Source organism: Melospiza melodia, chromosome 4, assembly GCF_035770615.1.
Source record: "Melospiza melodia melodia isolate bMelMel2 chromosome 4, bMelMel2.pri, whole genome shotgun sequence".
Lineage (NCBI taxonomy): Eukaryota > Metazoa > Chordata > Aves > Passeriformes > Passerellidae > Melospiza > Melospiza melodia.
The window spans coordinates 19,018,345-19,041,719 of record NC_086197.1 but is presented as its reverse complement, the minus strand read 5'-3'; the positions used below and the strand labels follow the sequence as shown (position 1 = coordinate 19,041,719).

Here is a 23,375-nt window from a genome sequence, read left to right as displayed (position 1 = left end):
TTCTAATTCAAATCTCAAGTTGAGATTTGAATAAAGCATGAAATGCAGAAATGCATCTTCTGCCTCCTTTTGGGGGACAAAGGAGTGGCCATTGTGTGAACATATTGCAGTGTCATGGGTGTGGCACTTTGAGATGTTAACTGCTTGATTCCTGAATCCTTTTTTGCACAGCGCACTAAGGACTTCATGGACATTTGCATCGAGGCAGAGTGTGTCAGCAAAGGGGAGTTTGTTCACAGAGGGTGAGTATGGCAAGGCTGCAAAAAGGCCCAGGGTCTCTGAAAAGTGTGCTAGTTTTCTCTCATGCTGTGCTGCAAGATTCAGAAGCGGAGGACTGCAAAGCACATCAGCCAGTACTGTTCTCAGGGACTAGTACTTTTATTCTTTAAAATTCTCACTCGTCTTCTGTTTCTGTAAACAAGGCAGAAGTCCAGAACCTGGAGTTCTTCCTAGCTTCTGAGTTTGCTATACCTTTCATGTTTTCCCCTGTTGCTGTAAGTCAGTACAGCTTGGATATTACTGTCCTTAGTGAGTTTTATAGGCAGCTGTGCAGACTTAGCCCAGAATCTCTCAGCCCTAGCTGCTCAGTGGATTGAGAGGTGGGTCACAGAGCTGATTTGTTTGTACTAGTGGTGCCTGGGAATTCTTGAACTGTGATTAGACAGGGCCTCCTCCAATAAAAGCTTCCTTGCCTCAATACCTCTTGTGAGAAATTAGGTCTGAGCTGGAAGAACTTTGGAAGGTGTGAATTTAAACAGGAACTTTAAGCAAATATACTGGTCCTGCTTGTATGTGGAATAAAAAAGGCTGCAGGTATGAAGAAGCAGTGTGTGGAGAAAGTGAATGTTACTGCTGCCTTTGTGTTTGTGATGATGTCTTGTGGTGTGCTTGTTCCTCCTGCTCTTACAAGAAGCAAATCAGAGCTGCCTTTTCCAGCTCCTTCTTACAGTCCCACTCACAAATACATTGCATCTTCAGTGCAGGTTTTCCCAGCAACAGATTTTCCTGCTGAATCCAGGGGAGCTCCTCTCCATATTACCTTTTCATTTGGTGTTTTCTCAGTCTTCGAGCTCCCTCTAGTGAAATCAGTGGGGGGATTTCAGTGCAGTTTTACCTGCACAGTTTCACCCTAATAATTCCTGCAAGATACTTGTTTATGATACTGATGCCAACTCAGGCCTCTTATTTGAGTCTCCCAGGAGCCCCAGTGGGAATAAAATCTTCAGACCTATGCATACACTGTAAGTCAGTTACCACCTGCAGCTGCTTTCAAATTGCATGAGCATGTGGACTGTGGTTGCCTGGGACTGATTTGTTTGCTTTGAAGGCTACAGAGGGAAAGAGGGAGGCAGTTTTCCTGTTAGAAGCAAGAGGAATCTGGTCTCATAAAGGACATGATATTCTGGGTTCTCAAACACTTTGCTGGCAGAAAAAAGTAGATGAGCTTGTGTGACTTGAGGGGGGCATATTCAAGTGTATTCCCAGTGTAAATAATACCTCCTGTGTTGGCTGGACATGCTCCCTGCAGGAGTGTGGCTCATTTCTGACTGCAGTTACAGTGTCGTGCAGAAAAAGCCTCTGAGGGGCTTTACCACAGCCCTGCTGTTGAGAGCTAATTAGAGGCAGTACTGAAAGCTTTGAGCTGTTCAAGCAAAGTTCAGAGAAACAAGCTCTTTTGATTAAATAGTGCCCAAAAGCCTGTAGGTAACAAAGAAAGACAAAGAGGTGTGTGGGAGAGGATGGTTAGTTGTACAGAGAGGAGTCAGAGCAGAGAAAAGGTGCCCTGTTTTTTCAAGGCAGAATCAGGGTGTTCAGAGGTCCCACTGTGATTTGCCACCTGGAGTTGAGTTAAGCCCATTATCAGAGGCCCCCCATTGCCTAGCAGCAACAGGGTTTGTCTTTGGAAATGTGTGAAACAGCTCTTTCTTTTTTCTTCTTTTTTACTGCATAGTTTAAATACCAGAATTGTGGGGTTGAAAAAGGTTTTTAGGGGAAATACCTTATCAGTGCAGATAACAAGGGGTTTTTATGTTGGAGAGGGCACTGACATGAGCTGATGGGTCACCACACATCCAGCAGGAGAGTGCCATGGAGGCTCAGGCAGTGTGTGTGTCTGGGGAGGTGTGGGGATGCATCAGCGTGCTGGAGGGCAGCTGCTGTTGCATTTCCAAGAAAGGAGGAAGTCATCCCAGGTGTATAAAAGTGCCCTCTGGCTGTGTGAACAAGAGCATCCACAGCAGCCATAGATGTTTAAATAAGGTGGGAGAAGAAGAGTTGTTTACAGTGGAGTGCTTGCTAAGGAGTGCTGCAGGGAAGGAGAGCAGGCATGGAAAGTGTGGCATCAGTAATCCACATCCTGGTAGCCAGTTTAGATTCTGTATATGTAAGTATGGAGATCTGTCACTCCAAGGCATGATTGCAGTTATCATCCACAGTGCATAAAACTGGGATGCACTGTTAGAGGTCTCACTCTGACTCATTTAACATTGGCAGCTTCTGGATATGACAATGACATTCTAGTTGTGTGTTATGTGCAGTAGGTGTTGTGGTTCTCTCTCTGCCTGTGTTTCTGCGGTCCCGCATAGAGTGGGATGCAACAATCAATGGAAACTTGCTGTTAGACTTCTGATCTTGTATCTATTTCACATTGCTGTCTGGTCTTGAGTGAGGAGCAGTCTAAAGGAAATGGATTATGATTTTTTTTCTGCTGGACCACTAGAGGGGCAATCACTGCAGATGGAGTTGTCTTACTTGCTTCTACCAGTGTTCTACTTTGATTGATCTTTAATTCCATGTCTTGGCTCTTTTGAGTTTACCTTGACCTCATAATTACATCTCTATAGAAGCTTCATGTGCCTTCACTGGCCAAAAAAATCTGTTTACTCACCAGAGTATGCCTTGTATCTATCTAGTATCTAGGACCTTGTATGATAAACTCTAAGCAGGTTAAAGTTTAAGTGAGAAATCTTGCTGCTTGTTTGTACAGCCCTGTATAAACTGACAGTATTGCATGCCATCAATGATTTATAATTTATATTGCTGGAGGATGTTTAATTCCCTCACAGTCACTCATCAATCTTTCAGTGTATACATATTTGATTAAAACCAAACTTTCCACAGTTAATATTGCTTCTGTCCTTCCTTGCCCTTTCCTTAGCTTTTCTTCCTTTGTCTTTCATTTTCATCTCCTGTTTCAGCCCTTTCTTCTCATGATCCTTCTCTGGGATTTTCTGTGACTTTAGAGGCACTGCCTTCCTCAGGGCATAGAAGACTTGGTGTACAGGGAAATTCTGACATGCTCTTGTGAGTTCTTTTCCTAGGCTATATTAAAATACACCCTTCTTTCATATCAGCCTAGAGATGGAAATCTGGGGACAGCAGGCATTGCCTGTCTGAGAAATATCTGTGATAATTCCACCATGCTTGAGAGTTGTGGTGTATTAACACTGTAATTCTGTGCTGTTATCTCTGCTATTTATATGCTGCTGTCTGTCTGTCTGGAGAGGGGCCCAGACTGAGAGGTTGCTGCCTGGGGTGCAGTGTGTCCTTTGCCTGTGGTCAGTCAGGAGGCCAGAGGAAGGTCAGCACAGCCCAGAGCTGGTGCTCACTCTGCAGCAGCACTTGTGGGGAAAAGGAATCACAGCTCAGTGTCTCTAACAGCTGAGACAGTGACAGGACAGCAGCCTAAGCCTTGGAATAGACCATGGCACTTGCAACACCAGCTTTCCAAGGCAGGAAACTGCATTCCATGTGGTCCCTTTTGACATCAACCGGCATGGGAAAGGAAGCAGCACTTACCTAAGTACAGTACATAAATAAGAATCTCACAGGTACTAGAAGAGAGAAATTGTCAAAACTGGATATGTTGTTTGGAATGGATAAAATGATGAGGGTTTCTTCATGAGTGATAACAGAAGCAGCTGATAGGAAATGTCATGCTGATTGGTTTTGATATGAAAAATGGGGGTGTTTTGTTTGTTTTTAGATAGAATTATAGTTACATTGAACCATTAAATTACTATCTTTTTTTGGCTTAGGTTTTTTAGGTTGCTGGTAAGTTTAGTTGCATGAGCTATGAGGAGATGGTAGTCACTGCAGGAAGTGCATAGTTCAGCATGGAAGTGAAGAGCACATAACTGTGCTCAGTGTTCAAATATAATTAGTGGGCCTCAGAGCAGAAGCTGGTTGGAGGCTGTTGGTGCACTAGCATTGACTGCAGCAGAAGAGGGAAGGACTCTTCTACTTTTTCACAGTTAAACCCACAAATATTTGTGTATATAACCTCTAAGTTTACCAAATGCATAGTGATTTACCACAACAAAATGCCATCCCTGAAGAAGGCTGTTTGTGAGAGAAGCATGTCCTTACCTTACCTCTCTTTTGGTTTGGACAGAAGTCAAAAGATGCGTGACCCACACATGTGCCCTGAAGGGAGTCAGTGCATCCAAGCCAGCAGATGCATCTTGCAACTTCCAGAGGTGAGAAGCTGGGAGAGCTGAAAAACTCTTTCACTTTGTTTCCTCTACCTGTTGATGCTGCACTTTAAGAAATCCCTACTCTAAATCTGGGAGATTGATTACACTGCAGGTGAGACACTGAGTTCCACAGTGCAGCCATGAGTCCCTTGCCAGGACAGGCAGACTGAAGTTCCCCAAGTAGTCTGTAAACCTGATGGGGGAGCTTTGTTCTGCCAGGAAATAGTGGCAGATCCTTTAAAGAGACAGTCATGATGGTTAAAGGGTCTCTTACTTGAGTGTATTGCATACAAGTGGGAAGTTCCACCTGAACATGAGGAAGAGCTTCTTTACTGTGCAGATAACCAGGCACTGGAACAGACTGCACAGAGAGGTTGTGGAGTCTCCCTCCCTGGAGATACTAAAGAATCATCTGGACACAGTCCTGTGCAATGTGCTCTGGGATGACCCTGCTTTAACAGGGAGGTTGGACCAGATGATCCACTGTTGATTCAAGCATTCTGTAATGCAGATCTTCTTCTCCTTAGCACTAAAGATATGCACATTTTACCCCAGAAGGCATTGTGTTGTAGAGAAGAAGATAAATATTAGAGACAAAGGAGGGTGAGACAGGGCAGGGGAGCTGAGATCAGTATAAGGAAGTGCCTCAAAACTTTGAAATGATGAAGCTGAGAAAGAAGACAAAGCTGTGCCTGCCTGTATAATTTAGATTTGTCTTTTCCTACCTCTGAGCTGTTATTGCGGCCCTGGGAGTTCAGTTTCTTGTTTTCACAAGGACATTAAATCAATCTCATAGATAATTTCTGTTTTCAAGTGATCTATCATTTGGCAAAATAATTCCATATTAAGGGATAAAGAATTTGTTGAAAGGCAAAAAAAATCTGTTGCTACCAAAAAAAATCATGAATTATGATGTCATGATTAACCAGCATCCTAATGCTTGCCTTGAATTCAGATAATGGCAAATTTGTGATTCTGAAAGAATACTCTGAGGTGCTGGGCTAAGTACAGCTGGGCCATAAGTAAGGGTTGCGGTATAAAATGAGCTGTTTGTACTGCAGCTGCTGCTAAGGTCTTCAGAAGATGGGTGCATGGTACAGAGCAGTGTTTGACTTCATGGACCAGTTCCAGTGGAGGAACTGGAGGCAGCCCAGATGAGTCTCAACCAGTTCATGTTGATGGAGGTTGGACTGCTTTGCTGTACCTCTGACTGCCAGAACTTGTACTGTTCCCCATGTCTGTGCTGCTCTGGTGTCCCAGTTCCCTTGGAGTTGGTTTGAGTACCCACAGCCCTCCCGTGAGTCAAGGGCACACAAAGCAGTCACTGAAGTTGTTTTTAGGTAGTCAGCCTGCCATTTTGATGAATGGTTTTAATCACATGGTGACTTTATCAGCATTAAACACTTGAGAAAATTCTACTGCTGACTAATTCCTGGCCAGTAAATTACTTTGCATCTCATGTTTCAGATCAATACAGTAAAACAAAGCTGAAAGGGGTTTGTAACATGGATTTAATAAAAGTTACTTAACAGGCATTTGTGCAGATTAGTTTATGTCACCACTGGCAGACCCAAGATCTAAGTGCACATAATTGTAGTTCCAATAGAAAAGAATCCTTCAGTATAAACAATGCGGGTCATTAGAGCTTCCTAGCGTTTAATTATCACCAATTAGTAACTAAGTGAGGTAACATCTCATGCACCAGACTCTTAATACATTCTGTGTGGTGAATGATAGGTCTCCCTGTGTTGTGGAGAGAAGATGGGCTGGAAGGCAGAGGCAGGGGGTGATCTTGGTTGAGACTGAGCTAAGTATGCAGCTGTGTTTTATTAGTAAAATCAGCCTTGCTGAAATAACACTTGATGTTTAACTCACTGCACACAGGGCACTGAGGGATCCTTTGGCATTGATAATGAGGAGTATGAAGCGATGCCTGTGGAGGTGAAGCTCCTGCCCCGCAAACTCCGCTTCTTCTGTGACCCCAAAATCAGAGAGCAGCTGCTGCAGGCAGTGGTGCACTGACAGCTCATGGCAGAGGGGCCAGTGTTCACCAGGGTCTGTCTCTTCAAGGCATGTGAGACCTAACCAACCTGATTAACCCCACTAGACTAATAAGCCTTTTGGCTATTTTTATGTGCAAGGTACTTCCATTGGAAGTGTATGACTTGACTGGTCTCAAAGGGGTTAAAAATGCAAATGAAAATTCTGAAAAATGCATGTTAACTTGATGACATCTTTTCTTCCCCCTCCTCTAAGAAGTCATCATTTACATAATTTACAGCACTACAGGCTGAGTGCTGTGTGCCAGATGCTACTGCTGTAATGCAATTGTATATTAAAGTACAATTTAAGTAGACTTGTCCTTGTGTTCTAAGAGTTTAGGTTTACTTTACCCATGTAAAAATCTTGCAAAACCTGGGGTCCTGGGAAAAAAATATTTGGGGGGAATAATGCTAAGGAATTCTGTGAAATATTGGAATTGGCACATTAAAATAGATGGTTGGTTATTGACTCTGTCACAAAATAAACTGGAGGTTGGTGATACAAAGCTTTGGAGCAAGTTTAAAAATTCCCCATATGTATCTTGATAATATATTTGTTAATTTTTTCATCCTGCCAGATTCAACAGCACAGAGTTCCAATAATTACATAGTAGAAATGTATTCCTTTGGCCAATTTAGGTATATTGTACAGAAGCAAATTGGAAAACATCATTGACCCAAAGCTGTATGAAGTACTTTTGGACAGACTCTTTAACAAGCTGAGTGAGTCTTTTTTTTTTTTTTTGTTTTTTGTAAATATTCCTTTTATTCCTGCAGTAGTAAATGCCAGTAAGGATATCCAAATAAAGTTTATTATTTATTGTGGCTGATTGTTCTTCTGTAATGTAAACAGTGCTCACCACTCCATATGCAACCTCCATCCACTTGAGCCTCAGTACCATAATTAGTTTTGTTGCTTTTATGAGCTTTTGTCTATAGCTTTGCTTTAATTGCTGAAAGGAAGTATTACTGACTTAGGCAAGCTTATCTGTTGCCCTTATTCTAACTGACAAATTTCTCATGATTCTGCCTTGAAGAAAATTGTCCTTATTTTTCTGATGCGATTGAGTGTGGTCAATGTGTTATGCTGTGATCTAGTCTAAGTTCACTTGTTGACTCTCTGCTGTTATCAAAATACACACCTAAGTGAGTTGGCTTTCAGCAGCTCTGTCAAGGACTGAATCCTGGCAGCCTGTGCTCCAACAGCATCCTCTGCTGGAGACACCTTAAAGGAAAAATGCCTTGAAAGAGGAAGCAGGGTTGGGTGCTGAATGTTCTTCCCTGGACTACACTGCAGAGACACAAATTAGGTAAACTGGGTGATCTTTCAAGTCCCTTCCAGCCCTAGCTGTTCTGTAACTCTTGACCGAGACTGAAGGGAATAGAAGCCTGCTAGTTCCTTTTCATAGTTATGCAGGTGATAGGACCTGGTTTGTGCTGTCTTTTGGTTTGCAGTAATGAAGGTGCTCAGTAAAGCCCTGGGTCGCTTTCCAAGGAACATGGTGGTTGTGCTTTGCTCTTTTTGCTTGCACAGAGACACCTGGGACATGGCTCTGCAGCCCCTGGCTCACTCAGAGTCAAGGGCAGTTCTCACCATTGGAGTTTTCCCTCAAGTTGAAGTTTCTGTAATAAAAGCAGCAATGTGTTTTTTTTCTCCAGTGGCAGGAAAGACAAGGCAACAGCCATTTCAAAAAGGTAAGCTTTAATTGTATTAAAAAATACCCATGTTTTTAGTAAGCAGTTTCTCTACAGAGCCACAGGCCTATGGGAGCAACCACACATCTGCAAGATGTAAACAACATCAGAGCTGTTAGAATCACACCCAGCCTGCTGCAAGGGGTGAGATGGTGACAACTGGCTCCTTGTTCATCTGTACCATTTTACAGGGAAATCACTAGTTCTCTTCCATAGCTCCCATTGCAGTGTGATTCCTTGCTTGAGGGTAACCAAGAGATCCCTTCAGAATTGGTATTGCTGATGCTGTTCTGATGTTGAAGTACCAAGGATCATCTGAGACACAGGCTGATATTTAAATATTCATATCAGCATAAGTTGAGTAGCTTGTACAAATACCATTCAAGTAGTTTTTCTCCTTCCTTTGCAGTTCAGAGTTCTTCCAGTGTAGGGTAATTCTAGACCTCTGAATTGCAATGTTCAGAAGGGAGGTGTGAGACAGACATGACAAAATAGGCAGGGGCTGAACCCACTATCTAAAGTGTTGAGGAAAGGACTCAGTTCTCATGTTTCTGTCTGACAGCTACACAAAAATCTTCCTTTGTACAAACTCCAAGACAGGAAGGAGGAGTAGGTCTCACTCAAGAAAACATTTATCCTGGCTTCAACTTACAATCCATTCTAGAAGGGCTTAAAATACTGTAAGATAAAGAAAAGGAGGGATAACAATCTAATGATAGACCAGCTCAAGGCACCTGTTTATTTTGACCATATTTAAACATTCCCATTTGAATGACACGTTGCATTAACCAAAATCTAAAATCCTGGTTCATAGGCATTTAGTACCTGCAATTTTAGACAGATCACACTGTTAGGTCAATACATTCCAGTCCCTTGTAAAAGACATTTTTGTTGTCCTTTCTCATAATCACTACACCACTGGTGTTGGGAAGGTGGGAAGAAAACAGCAACTAACTTAGAAGTAATGACTAAGATGAGAGTTTGGGTTAGTGTGAATGCTTTTTACCTAGAATTCTGCTTTAGGATAGAGTGCTCTTGCCCTGCTATTCCAGGAGCCACTGTCTTTCCACCTCCCTGAGCAAAGCTTGCCTGTCCTTTGCACAGTCTGTGGCCAGGAGGGCCACAGCTACTCCCAGCCTTTTTCTCATTAACTTGGACAGGTGTTAAAATGGGCCATCACCATATAACCTGATGGGCTTCACTCAATAACCTGTACAGGGAGCTACTTCCTCTTGAAAAGGTGATGGAGGAGCTTTTTTCTGCCCAAAAGGATGGTGAACAGGCAAGCTCAGCTCCTGTGACAGTGGTGACCATTGGCTGTAAGATCACTGCAGTAAGTACCTCATGCATGCTAGAAAAAAAAGGTAGTGGCATGTCTGTAAGACAAATCTGAATTCTGATTCCATAAAGTGCCTTTGTCCTAGTATTCATTATAGTTCTTTATTGGCTCTATGCAGCTTGGAATAACCTTGCAGTGAGAAGACTTCTGGATGATTTAAATGTCTGGCATGGTGTTGCTTGTTCAGCTTGAAAACTGAGATTTGTCTCTCATAAGCTTTACCCTTCAATGCAGTACAAGTAGTAATAATTCATTGCTTGATTATGCATTTCTAGTGCAGCTTGAGTTAAGGTGTAGTTAGGAAGCTCTTGTTCTCCTGGCTTAAGTACAAGCTGAGAACCTGCACTGGTATCCAACAGTTTGAGTTTTGGAGAATACACAGGGGCACAGCACAGCCCTGGTTACTGTACCCACCGTTCAAACCTGGGCTGTGATCACAGCACCTGACCAGAGGCTTTACACCCAAGAAACTGAAGGCACCACTGTAAAGGCAAAGGGAAAAGACAAATCAGTAATATCCTGTCTTATGCCACATTTTCCTCCCTCTTTTGATTCAAAACATACCCAGCAGATGTCTCCCAGCTGCTACTATGAAACAAAGCACCCAGTGCCCAGGAGGGGATTTTGAATATCTGCACATAACTGTTTTACCTTGAATTATGGGATCTTCTGGAAAGATAAGACTCAGTTAAACTGGTTCCACAGAACAGTCCTTCATGTCTCAAGCTATAACAGTTTGTTTCTATTATGTACCCATTACCTGTTTCTTGAGAACTTTCCACATGTGACAAAAATAAAAGCACTACTTTTTAGAAAAGGAGTGCAGGTGAAAGCACTTTTGCAGCTAATCAAATAAGGAAGGCTTAGGAGAGAAAAGTCTTCTTGTTCTGTCTTCTGTTGGACAACTTCCTGACTTTTGTAGCAGTTGACTGCCAAGAGAGCCTTGATAGAGAAGCACAATTACAAGGAAGAACAAGATAGGCTGCAGCCATCTAACTGGATGTAGCACATGGATGCTGCTGCAGCAAATCTGCTCTGATGCTTCTGCACCCATACTACTGCTAACAACTGAGGACCTGATTTCTGGAAAGCAGAGGTTTAGTAAAAGTCAAATAGGAATTTCAGGAGCTTCTGCTCAGTGGGCTATGTCAGTGCAGTCTACTAACAACACTGCTCTAATGCAGGGCGTTAGAAAACCTCTGACTGCAGTGACTGTAACATTTCAACATTAAATCAAAGGTTTGTTTCTGTTTAGTTTAGCAAAAGAACTAGTGACAAAGAAAATAGAAAGTCATTAACAGCTGATTACAGCTAAACTATGTAGCAAACCTTCAGGAAAGTGAGAGGAGAAATTGCTTGTGACTAGTTTCAGTTCTGGTTTTCTTCTGATGTCCGGAGAAGTGACAGCAATACAAGGGCAGCTCAGCTGTACTTCCTCAGGGCTCATCACTGCAGGCAGCATGTTAAAACTGAAGTGGAAGTTAGAGAAAAAAAGTGTGGAGGTTGTGGGCCACTTTTATACTTCAGGTGTCAATTTAAAAACAAAGCCATTTCTTAAGGAAAAGAGACTGGTCTTTCCATTAAATGATACTCAGCTGTTTTTACCTCTTTCTACATTTTTTTCCCCAACCTTCTAAGGATGATGTTCCAGTTGTTGTGAGCAATTGATAGTATGAACAACAGCATAGTTTCTTCTGTACAAAAAACACCCCAAAGCCTTGAAAAAGCAGCTAGGGGAGTGACTGCTCAGAGACAGGCAAATTGCAGGAACAATTGCCTCCTCCTTTCCAGAGGAAGACAATCCACAGAGGGTGTGCTTGGAGAACATTTGCTTCACCTGTTTCAAAAAGGTGCTTGCCTGCTTTAGAGTGGTTCAGGCTCTGTCTCATCCTATAAAATGCTGGGACAAATGGATACATCAGCTACAGTTTGCATTTCTACAGTGCACAGAAAGCTCTCCAAGGGTGCTGAAATCTGTAATGATAGAAGCAGCAACTAATCAGCTATAGCCACAGTTCAGGAAGAACAGTCAGCCTAAAGCTGATATTGCTACTGGCTGAAGGATTTGGAGCAAAGCTGTATGTCACACATGAAACCCACAGCAGCATTCTTGGATTTTGTATAGCCAAGGGGTTACTCTTTACTGGGATAGCCTTCTTGGAGGTAATGACTAGTCCTTCAGGAACTGAATCCTGTTCTTTCAACAGCATGAGAAAACATCTGTTTCATCTGGTTCTACAGCTCTGCCCAGAAAAAGAGACAGACTTGGTTTTAAACATTGCTCCTAGCAGCTGTGCCAGATAATACCAAACTCCAAGGGAACCTCCTGCAAACTTCAGTTGTTCCAGCTGAAAGGTCTGTTCTCTGTCTCACACAGAAAGCCAGGGATAGCAGCAGGCAGTGCTGAAGGCTCAACAAAAGGAGGATTAGCAGACAGTGTTAAAGCAAAGGAGCAACAAGTCCCATCAGCTACAAAGGAAGGGCTAGTGACAGTGGTTAAAGCATTCTTATTCTACCCCCTCCAGCCCAGCACTGTCAGAGCTGAGGCTGGACAACAAAGTGACTGCAAAGTGGCTCAGTGGTGTTGGTCCCTGTTAAATGGAGACCATCTTGCTGGTTTGAAGATTTTAAACCAAAGCAGCAGGTGGGATGCAACTAAAGCCAAAGGTGGTGGTGGGATGGACTGAGGAGAGAGGTGCTCTTCTCCATCTGTGAGAAGGTAGGTGCAGTCTCTACCAGTTTAGAGCACCTCAGGTGCTGGAAGTGAAACTGCTGCTCCAGTAAGCAAAGTCAGAAGATCCTGTAGCATCCCCAGTCCCAAACTTGCTTCTGACATTTACAAGGAAAGGTGGCTTGGCTCCAATTCACCTTAAAGTTGGGTGAGGAATGTTTAAAGGAGTCCTGGTTCTGTTCTTATCATTGGTTTAACTGTCCCTACCAATAAACGTGGTAGGAGCTGTTTATGAGACTGGGCCATTAACAGCTTGTGCTAAAGCCCTCTTCAGTCCCCAAGTGGAAGGGGCAGTTGATAGGAGGATTTTCCAGCCAAGTCTGAAAGCTCAGCTGAAGCATTTCACATTGGTTGTCATCAAACAAAGTGCTTTCCTGAAGTCTTCAGCCCTCAGGTAGCCAGGCTAGGCCAAAACCTAGCTATCACTGGCAACAGTGAGGTTTGGTGCAAAGGTGCCACTGGTCCTAGCTAGACAAAACAAAAAAACACAAATGAAAGGGAAAGGGAGACAAAATCAAAAGGAACCTTAGAGCAGGTACTCACTGGGAAGTTGAGTGTGAGAAAATAAAATCACATTTTGTTTTAAAATTATAAATACTCTCCATATAAAGTTATTAAATAACTGTGGCTGTGGTGAGTTCCAGTGATCCTCCTAAGCAATGTCCAGTAGTCTTTAAAAAGTGATCTTTGCTCCCCAAGTCTCTTGCCCTTGGTTTAAGTGCAGCAGGGGTTGTCAATGACTAGCATGACATCGATGCCATACACTTCCAGGAGGTCCATGAGGAAGCTGCGATCCCCCTGGGGGTCCAGGCCCATGCCCCGTGCGTGCTCAGCTGTCAGGGTCTTGTCCTGGCTGGCTGACACCTCCAGCAGCGTCTGGAATATGCGGTTGTTCTGCTCCATGAAAAACCTGCAGGGGAAAGTCAGAGAATGGAGAGTGTGTGCAATCCCTAAAAGACAGGGTATTCACCAAACAGGCAGCAGAGCCCCAGAACTGCACTGAACCCCTTCTAGCCAGAGATCCCACCTTGTTAGGGGGTGCTGTAGTGCTTTTCCATTGTCTCTATGGTGACCCAGAATAAACAAAGATAAAGCAGGAACTGTTAATCGACAGTGGTGCTCCTGTCTGTGGGTGGCATTTCCCTCAGAAGGAGCCATGTTATCAGCTAGAGTGTGATCTGTGGTCACCAAGCAGGTACATCACACCTACAGCTGCCCTAATGTAAAGGAGGAAGGAGTGTTGTCACCCATCTGATAAGCCAGTGGGTAAATAAATTCTCTATTACTGGTGCAGAATATACCAGTGAGAGGTACTTCTTACCTGACACTTTCCTAGGAACATGCAAAGCTATTCAGAAAGAGCTCTGGCTACACCTGTGAAGCTCAACAATCAGAGCTCTGCCCCCACAGCCCTTCACACAGTTTCATCCCTTTACATCTCACCTGCTGCAGAGTGGGAGTAGCAACAGGCACAGCAGGGCTTCAGAGGTGGCAGGCATGTGGTTTTTATCTAATTCTGTACCTCCCACTCTACACCCAGTTCTGGTTCCTCTGCTTGCCAGGTATGAAGTCAGCCACATCAGTGGGCCAATCCTTCACATGCAGGTCTGATCACACTGTACCAACCCCCAGTATGGTCCAGTGCCTGCTTTCCATGAACACTGTCCTTTCCAGAGCCAAATGTTCTGGCAGTAGTGCTTACATTTGTGAGGGCATTCTTACATCTCTGTGTTTTTAAAATGCACTTCTCCCTTCTGGCACATAAGCAACCCCAGTGGATACTACATTTTGGCTTCTCAAAATGAAAGGAAGGTGATCTGAAGAAGAAAAGCCAGTCTGGTTTTTTTGCACAAAATCAGTGCAAGAGGCTCCCTAAAACTAGCAGTGTCCAACTAAGTATCAGAGGTAGCCACTCACAAGATAAAAAGGTCCTCTTCACAAGAGCTGCAATCTTCACCCACTTCTTGAGAATACATTAACATCTGCCTGAGAGAAGGGAGACAAGTTAATTGCACATACCTACTGTGAGCCTCAAAGCTTTATGAGACAACCAGAATCTTCAAGAGATGAGCTGAACCAGTACTTATTGATATTGATATTTTGAAAATACTACAAGGAGGAAAGTAAGGAGCAGTGTCCTCTTTATTCCACATCTCCTGTCAGGAGCACCCAGACCTCTGTGATTACCTTTGGTCATTGAGCCGTCGGTACTTCTCCTTGTCAGCATTGTTAATTTTCAGGAGTGGCTGCAGATGTTCGTGATGCGTCTTCACATTCTGGTTGTCCACGTAGACATCATAGAGATCTCGCTTCTGCTCAAAGATCTTTTCTGTTGTACCTGCCAAAACCAGAGAAGATTTTCAGAGCAGCATGTTGCTTTCCCAGCAGACCAACTGTTCTCTCCTGCTTGCATAGTTAGTCATTCCATGCACAACCTATTTCTCATCAGTTCTATTCCACAGTCTGGTGTCTCAAGACATTTTGCAGCCTGAAGCTAAAAACATCACGCCTAATCCATCATACTTACAGGCCACGTATGATACTTCTGTCTCCAGCATTTCTATGTCTGCCACATTCACATAGAAGAATGGTTTGGACTCTGGGACAGTTCCTCCAAGACCAGGCAGAGAAACATTTGCAAGGCAACAGCAGCAATACACTGTGGACAAGAGAAGTACATCCTGAGATGGTTTTGGTTTCCCTCAAGGCACTCTGAACCCCAATTGCCCAGCTCTCCCACAGGCCTCTAGGAAAACAGTGGTCAGAGCTCTGAAATCCCCTGGAACACCAGAACTTCGCAAGAGATGACATCTTGTTTTGCATAGGAAAGAATCAGTTCTCCCATAGGAATCCCACATTCTGGAATCAGTCAGTGCTCTTATTGTCCTGTGCTGACAGGAACTGAGTTTGACAGTGCCAGATGTGTCCTTACTCACAAGGCCTGAAGAAAAGCATTTGGTAGGAAACGTGTAAATGCAGCCTGAGCGGTGTCTTCATGAGGCATGGTCACAATGGATTCTGAAGACCTGCATGACGTCTGTCCCCTCAGTACTCACAGGCAATTTCTGCAATGTTCAGCCTACTAGATCAGAGCTCTGCAGTGTCCCTGGAAACATACCTCTGTAGCAGACAACTCCAACTGGGGGTGGTGAAAATATCAGTATGCGCTTGCGCAGCAGGGCAAACTTCCAGAGGACGAGGATCTGCTCACCGAAGAATTTGATGAACTGAGACATACAGCCAGCAGGGTGTGTGATCTGCAGGTGGAGCGAAAGGGAAGAAAACAGCTTAGAGGTGAAGCAGGGACACATGCACAGATGCTAAGTCTAAATGTGGGAGCAAGACCAGCACACAGCTTGCAACGGTCCAAGTAACAAAATCTTATCTAAGCAGCCTACAAAGCGCAGGAGTGACTGCTTACATAAAGGAGTATAAGGCACCAGCAAGGAGCAGCAGCCCTCTGCCCATTCCTGCAGGCCTCAGGCACCTGCCTCACCTTCATCTCTGGGTACATGTATCTGTGGATGGAAGGCAGCCAGTGGACAGGTTGCTGAGAGCTGGGGGTGCCCTTGCTATCAGGGAGAACTCCTTTCTTGTCATCATAGAATGCCTCTAGATGGGAGTAGTGCCCTGGCATTTCCAGCTGGTGTCTGGAAAAGAAAGAAAAAAAGGGAGATCTGTAGTATCTCCAGACTATTTGTTTAGTGCCTTGCTCCCAGCAAACATCTGCTCTCCCGGCTAAAAGGGATCCTGGGTGCCTCAGCTGCACAGATTTATCCAGGAGGAATGAAGAAACATCAGGACTACCAGCTCTCAGTGCAGCCAGAGAACACACACACTGACACAGGCATAGCACTGGTCCTGTTTTACAGACACTCGGGTAGGAACAGTTTTCTACCATTACCATTTTTGCTGCTAGATCCACTCAACACAACTGAAGCACACAGCTAGCCAGGAGCATCATTACACAATTAGAAGCCTTTTGTAAACCTCTAGTAAAATTGTTTTCAGAAGGAGAAAAGGGGAACTTCTTGTTCTCTCAACTCTCCCTGTGACACTTAGGTCTGCCTACAATAACCAGGGTTAGGGTATCATTTGACTAGCCTGTTAAGGAAGGAACAGACTGCTGCTAATCAGTTCCTTGTCTCCTTCACACTGTGAACCTGTAATACTTTCTGGAGAAACAGCCAGTCAAGGAAACCACAGCAGAGCATTGCCACTCAATTCTCACTTGCCTAAAACTGCTCTCCATAGAAGGAACATTGCCTCTCCCAGGTGGGGAAGGGCCAGTCTCATTCCCAAGGGAACTTACCTGACCTGGTTCTCCAGGAAGTGCATGTACCTATAGAGCAGTGTGTAGGAAGGGGAGAGGATGCCCACGGACTTCATGCGGGCACCACGCTCCAACTCACTCTCCACAGGCATGTTGGCAAAGCAGGCCAGGCCAAAACAGAGCCCCTTCCTGAAATAACTGCAGACAAAGGTTTGATAGAAGGGTTAGTGTTACAAAGAGGGAAGAAGAAGAAGAAAGGTAACTGAAGGCTAAAATTGCTGATTTAGGAATATTTCTTGTGTAAGGAGCTCCCTGAAATCCCATCCTGCTAACTGAAGGGCTGTGGACAGGCCTTGGATGCCCCAGTCTTCTGAGTAGCAAGACAAAATATCTAAGGCAAGAGTTCCCAGGAGCTCCCACTAAAGCCCCTACCAGCCATGTCACAGGCCAGTAAATATAAAATAAATCAGTAACTTGGAAGGAAGACCAGCAGAATGCATGATTCAGTCAGTGCAGAGCCCTTCCTCCAAGGAAGAAGCCTGCAGTGAATGCAGGTCTGAGTATTACAGCTACTTGGTCATATTTGGGGTGCCAGCACGTTGAAGCACACTGTGATTATCAGACTGCAAGAGTTCAGTTCACATGCCTTTAAGAAAGTAACTGTTATTCCTGACCAAAAGGAATTGTGACACTGCAGTTCATTGCAAAACATTGCTGCATTGCAACATTGGGTTAGCAGAATGCAGAAAATTCCTCTCCTATGTGTTTCCACTGAAGGAACTAGCAAAGAAGAAAGTGAGACCTGTTTATAACAACATTTAAAGGAACCAAAAGCCCTGTCAAAGTTAAGAACATTTTTCTAAGTCCTCTTCCTGCAAAATCCTTCCCATTTCAGTTCTGCCATTCCTTGCCCTTCACCCTAGGCCTCTGCTGACAGTCTCAATAGTGGCAGTGCAGATAATTTGCCCAGAACACATTAAAATTTGCATACCAGTGAGAAGCTGGCCTGCCCCAGTTGGTCTGCACAGGCAAAGCAGACATACAGCAGATCCCTGCAGCTAGCTGGTACTTAGCATGATACTGGAAGTGTCTGAAAAGTATCTTTGGCAAGGTAGGAACAGCTTAGCAAGCCAGTTTCTGCAGGACCCTAGCTTCCTAGAAGGTATTTTTCTGGCATTCTGAATTAAGAGCTGGTGGTGTAGATGCACAGCTAAGAAAGGAAGTAACATAGCTCACATGTACTCACATGAAATCTGACTGGATTTTGTGGGACCCACTTGCCATGGATTTGAATTCCACACCTTCCAAATCTATATCTTGGGGTAAACACCATTCCACCATGTTGCCTGCAGAGAAGCAAATGAATTTGGGTAAGCTTGAATACAGTACCCCTTTCTAAAATGCACACATCATCAACAGCAAGTCGTTGGTTTTCTAACCCTGGGACACCTGAAACAGTGCCCTAACACAACTCCTGAACTCCTGAATTGTCACAGGCAGTACATGACACACAATACTTCACACATCTCTTGCAAATGTTACTTGTTGTAGCACAACATACAGACACTGCAGGACATTTGGGGCCACTTCTGAAGCTAGTGCTTTTTGTGGATTTATCCATGATAAGCTTAATTACAGAGCAGCTATGATTTTACCTGATGGTGGATAAGCTTTGGTCTACACAAGCATCCATCCCATAAGAACCAAAGGACAGACTGTTGCTCTTTAGGATGAGTTTCTGGGATAACTCACACCACCACCAATATTGTTCTTTGCTGTGCTGGCAGGCCTGGTCAAACAGAAACCCCTAAGCCATCATCCAAGTCATCACTTCTTACCCCTGAAGTCTCTCCTGTTTTCTTTAGGATAGGAGTTACCTGAAGCTTTATATAGGGGCTAGGGTGATCCAAGTACTGCAATGTGTTTGTGCATGCTAGAATAACCAACAAAAAAAATGCATAAATTACAAGCTAGATCAAGATCAGCAAACATCTGTCACCTGCCAACCCAGCCAGAAAGCATGCAGTTGTTCAGGGGAAAAGGCCACCTGAGGAGCCTGATCCTGGAACAGATGATATCAGAGAAGTTATAAAACGTCCCTAAAGCAAATGAAGTCCAACAAGTTTACCACGGACCTAAAAAGGGGTGACTTCTCACACTTTCCCATGACAGCACTTCAGAGCCCAACCTGCTCACCTGGACATGGCCACTGCACTGAGATGTGCTCCAGATTTCCCCACCGAGTTTCTGTTCTCTGTCAGTCTGCCCACAGCATTTGAAGTCATGTGGCTTAGTTTTAAAAGCAAGGCAAACAAACCAAACTCCTTGAGGATAATGCAATGGCAGGTGCAGCACAAAGGTGCTTCCTACTGGTTCACTCCCTTCCCTGCCCTTTGGGGTGAGCATTCCAGCAGTGCTTGCACAGACAGCATACACTTGGAGGGGCCTTACACTCCGCCAAGACTTGGAGATATTTAAATCTGAGGCCTTATTTCTGAAGCCTGTCTTTTGTCTCATTACTCATCCTGCACAAGTATATGCCTGCACAGGAATAGGGCTTAGCTACTGACATTTAAATAGGCTATTTTTCTTCTCACATAGATGCTGTATTCAGTAGACCTCCCCCAGCCCTGCCTGGCAAGGACTTCAAAAAACCCAGCAGCGTTAGGCATGGCAACAGGAGGAGCTGTGCATCCAGGAGCCCACTGGCAGTGCCCAAGCAGAGCTCTCCCGCAGAGCTGGAGCAGCAGCAGCCTCGTGACCCCGAGCGCAGCCCTGAGCAGTGACAGGCGGGAGCACAGAGCTCTGCTGTGCCCAGCCCCGGCCTCTGAGGCGTGTGAAAGGCTGGCAGAGAGAGCCACTGACATCATAGCAGCCTGCACGCTCCCCTGGAGGGCTGCAGATTATATATAGATGGTGGCTTTTGTTGTTTGGGGCTTGTGTGAGCCTGTTTGCTTCGCTTTTTAAAGGCGCAAGAACCTTCCTTGAAAGCGCGAGGAAGTCAGCTCTTGAGACCGTTGCCTCATAACCATGAAATTGTGGTTAAGGCCAGATGTGCTTTTAAGCATCCCTTATTGGTCATGACCTGTAGATTCATAGATCAGTAGGTGAGAGTGCCGGCAAGAGCAAAGGAAGATGGGCTTTGCTCAGCTCAGTCACAAACACCATCAGGTGTCACATCCTCTGCAGAGGTGTTAAAGCAGACATTGCTCAAACAATGCCTGTTCTGTAGCAGCAATAAGGAAAGGATGCCCTTGAAACAGATCTTTACCCTGCATGTGACCTCAAAACCAGCTCACCTATCACACAGCTATTTTTTTTCCTGGGATCTGGGAGCAACCTGCAGCTGTGCTCCTGGCTGTTCCTCACGCCACCCTGCCCTATGAGCACATGAGCGACGTGGCAGTCGGAGAACAAACGCCGAGATTAAAAAGTAGGAAAGTCAGTCTGGCCAAACAGGAGAGCAAACAAAGGAGAGACTTCACCCAGATGCAACAGGACTGCCAGTCTGCCCGAGAAACCAGAGCAGCGAGGAGGGAACAATGTTGTAGAAAAACAGGAAGCGCTGCCCTTCCCCATGGAGAAAGCAGCTCTCGTGCACTCAGGAAACTTTCCAAGTGAGAGTCACCCAGCATTAGAGAGCAGACTAGTGACTCTGCTGAGAGTCAGACCTGCAGATCTGATCTCCTGGAAGCTATCTCCCACCTTCAGGTCAGGTCTGAGCCAGCACCCATTTTCTAGTGTGCAAAGTTAAGGATGTTCTTCCTCTTTCCCTTGTATTTCCTTCTCACTGGATTTTCACATCCTCACAAAGATATTGGCACCAGCATTTGGGGTCACTCCTCACTATTAGATGTTTGCTGAGGGCTTTAGGGTCCCCTGCTGTGCAGTGCTACCATGTTGTGCCAGGACAGGAGAAGCAAAAAGTCTAACCTAAACACACTGGCTCAGTTTCCTGCACGGAAGAAATGTGGGACAGAAAAACAGAATATTTGCATGTTTACTGGTGCAAAACACATTACTTCCCTCTTTTCCCTCCTTGTCTCTATTACTCACCGACCCTTTAAGCTCCTTCTCAAGTGCCACAGGGTTCACCAAGCTGCAGGTGAGGACAGCACTGATTCAGAAGCTGCCTCTGGCTCTTGTGTCAGTCACTCACATGAGCACTGACAGTCACAAGGACACTGGAACTGTAACAGTGACCTGGCAACCCCATAACCTACCTTTGGAAACTCATTACATGCAACTGCTGTACACTAAGCTCCTCTGCTTCAAGCCCTTCTAAATTTTGGAGGGAAGTTGCTACATTCTTTATTAGCATGGTCACCACTTCATGCTTCTACAGTAAAACCGCTCTTCCCACCTACTTGCCTGTAGTTGGGCAGACACTACCTGGCATAACCACCAGAAATTCAGCTGTTCCTGTGCCTCAGCAAGCTGCCAAAGAGGTCCATGCTTTTCCTGGGCAGGATCAAGCAGCTCAGACACTAACTGGATGATTTCCTTTAAGTCATACACAAGGACCAGCCACCCTTACAGACATACACAAGTCCCTCACACTATCTGATGTGGCTTATCAGTAATTCCTGTATTCTCTTTTTGACCTGAGCAAGTTCACACCACTGCACCTTCATGATGTCTTTCCAAGTCCACACCCTCCACACGGCACTTTGCTCCCCAGCTGTAAAGCTGACATTTGCTGGTGTATTGCTCACAGTCCCATCATCCCTGCTGGGTAGCAGCAGGAGGCTGAATCTTCCTGGACTTGCCAGACTACTCCAAGGCTGATGACACCCAGCATTAACTGCACATCACATGTGAGAAGAGCTGTTGCCCAACTTTCCCTGGACTTCATTCAAAGCAACAGCTGGTTCAGAAAAACTCCTGAGAAAGCTCAGCTTTCTGCCAACTCTCAGGAAAATCTCACCATTTCATAGAAGGCATATGCTGTCAGATTGAAAGGCAACCTGCTGTTGCAGTCACCCAGACTCTTTCATGTTTTGGATACTTAGGAAAAACAACACCTCCATTTTCCATCTCCTGGTGGAAAGATGACATCCAATCTTATTTCAGATTTTTATGAGTGAATGACCTCTAGGCTGAAGACACTTCCCTCTGGTGCAGTATGAAAGGGTAACTTCTCAAAATCCTTGGGTGTTTTGGGACACAGCAGCCATGCTGTCTGACAGTGGGCACTGCTGACACCACATCACTCCAGCAGTTAAGTCATGTTCTCTACTTCCTTAGGACTTTCAGTTCAAGACTGGCATTCAGTCTTCACTACCAAGGCCCTCTTGTGAGCAGGATGTCAGGTACTTTCCCCTCCCACTGAAGAACTAACCTCACTGTGCTTTACAGACTCCTGTCCCTTGTGTTTTTGCTGTGGACCAGCTAAGGCAGTGCTGGTCTAGAGAAGAAAGAGTTCAGTCTCACTCCTGGGCTCCTGAATCTCTCTCTTGCCTTTGAACCCCAGGTTGGTGCCTGGCAGCCAAAAGACTCAACAATGTGTCTCAGGACATCAGACCCCTCTGCACAGTGGTACCTGTGTTCACAGGGGCAAAGCAGGCACTAACTTCCTGTCTGTGTCCTAACATCCTGTTTGGTGGATGCTGTGGGTGCACTGGGACTAGGAAAACAAAGTTAAGACATTTCTGAAATGCTGACTTACAGGTTTGAAATTAATAACCTCTGTCAGTAGTGATACAACAGCACAGTCCAACAACACTGAGAGTGATGGATATGGCCGCGAGAAGTAGAAAATAAATTCCCATGCCCCTCTCCTCGGCCCTCCTGGATCGCAGCACTCCTTCAAAGCACTGAGTCCCAGAGAGCCCACCAGAGGCCAGCCTCTAAACACAGTGGTCACCAAGAAATAGGCAGCTGAGCTGCTGCTGCTGCTGGTGATCATGCCCTGCGAGCCTGCCGGATTTACGCCTGCCACAAACGCCATCCATCACCGATAGCTGCGGGCAGGCCTGCGCCGCTCCACGGAGACAGAAGGATGCTCTCCAGATGCTGCTAACAGGTTGGTGCCCTCCAGGCAGCGCTGGGCAGAGGCTCGGCCTAAATCTGTGCGGGGCACAGGGGATGCCCCAGCGCCGTGCACGAACTCCCTGCGCCGTGCAGAAACACCCATCCCTCTCCTCCGAGCGGCACCAGACGCGGCGCCTTCCTCCCGCCAGAACTTCTTCTCGGCGGGATGGAGACCACGAGCAATCCCCTCGTGCTCCGTTTTCGGCAATGCCCACGGCCCCCGCCCCCGGGGTCCGGCCACGCCGCCCAGCGCGGCGGGAGGAGCGGTCCCTGGGGTGCGGGATGCGGGGAGCGCTCCCCGAGGGAATCCCGGTCCCCGCCGCATCCATCTTGGTCCAGCGGCACCGGGAGCCCCAGGCCCGGCCCCGCGCCCCGGCCCCGGCCCGCCCGCTCCCGGCGCCGCTCACCCGTGCGGGGGTCGAAGGTGACCACGAAGACGGCCACGATCTGGTCCTCCTCCGCCTCGGCCCGCTGCGGCCCCGCCGCCTCCGCCGGCCCCTCGCCGTCCCACGGAGCCGCGCTCCAGCCGCCGCCGAGCCGCCGCCCGCCGCTCCCGCCGCCGCCGCCGCTGCTGCTGCTGCCGCCCGGCTCGGCCGCGGGCGGCGGCGCCGACACGGCGGGGCCCTCGGCCCAGAACAGCAGCGGCGCCTCGTCCGAGCGCTCCACCATGGCCGGGCCGGGCCGGGCCGAGCAGAGATGAACCGAGCCGAGATGTACTGTACTGAGCTGAGCTGAGCCGAGCCGAGCTGAGCTGAGCTGAGCTGAGCCGAGCCGAGCCGAGCTGAGC

General features: G+C 46.1%; 2 protein-coding genes across 2 annotated transcripts in view; one reads left to right on the top strand and one right to left on the bottom strand.

Moving 5' to 3' along the window:
• Positions 1 to 7,342, top strand: part of AGK (acylglycerol kinase) — a 36,442-nt gene extending 29,100 nt beyond the window's left edge. Inside the window, exons 13-15 of the mRNA XM_063154110.1 lie at positions 172 to 242; positions 4,394 to 4,478; positions 6,360 to 7,342. Of these exons, the coding sequence (XP_063010180.1) occupies positions 172 to 242; positions 4,394 to 4,478; positions 6,360 to 6,497 (294 nt within the window). The 3' untranslated portion in view covers positions 6,498 to 7,342. The remainder of the gene's footprint in view (positions 1 to 171; positions 243 to 4,393; positions 4,479 to 6,359) is intronic.
• An 860-nt stretch (positions 7,343 to 8,202) lies between these two features.
• On the bottom strand, positions 8,203 to 23,375 carry DENND11 (DENN domain containing 11). The gene is made up of 9 exons (XM_063154109.1): positions 22,996 to 23,375; positions 17,802 to 17,901; positions 16,595 to 16,753; positions 15,779 to 15,932; positions 15,401 to 15,539; positions 14,810 to 14,941; positions 14,470 to 14,620; positions 14,200 to 14,268; positions 8,203 to 13,192 (listed from the first exon to the last, which is right to left on the bottom strand). Exons 1-9 carry the CDS (start codon positions 23,255 to 23,257, stop codon positions 12,997 to 12,999), a joined length of 1,362 nt encoding a protein of 453 aa, XP_063010179.1. The 5' UTR covers positions 23,258 to 23,375; the 3' UTR covers positions 8,203 to 12,996.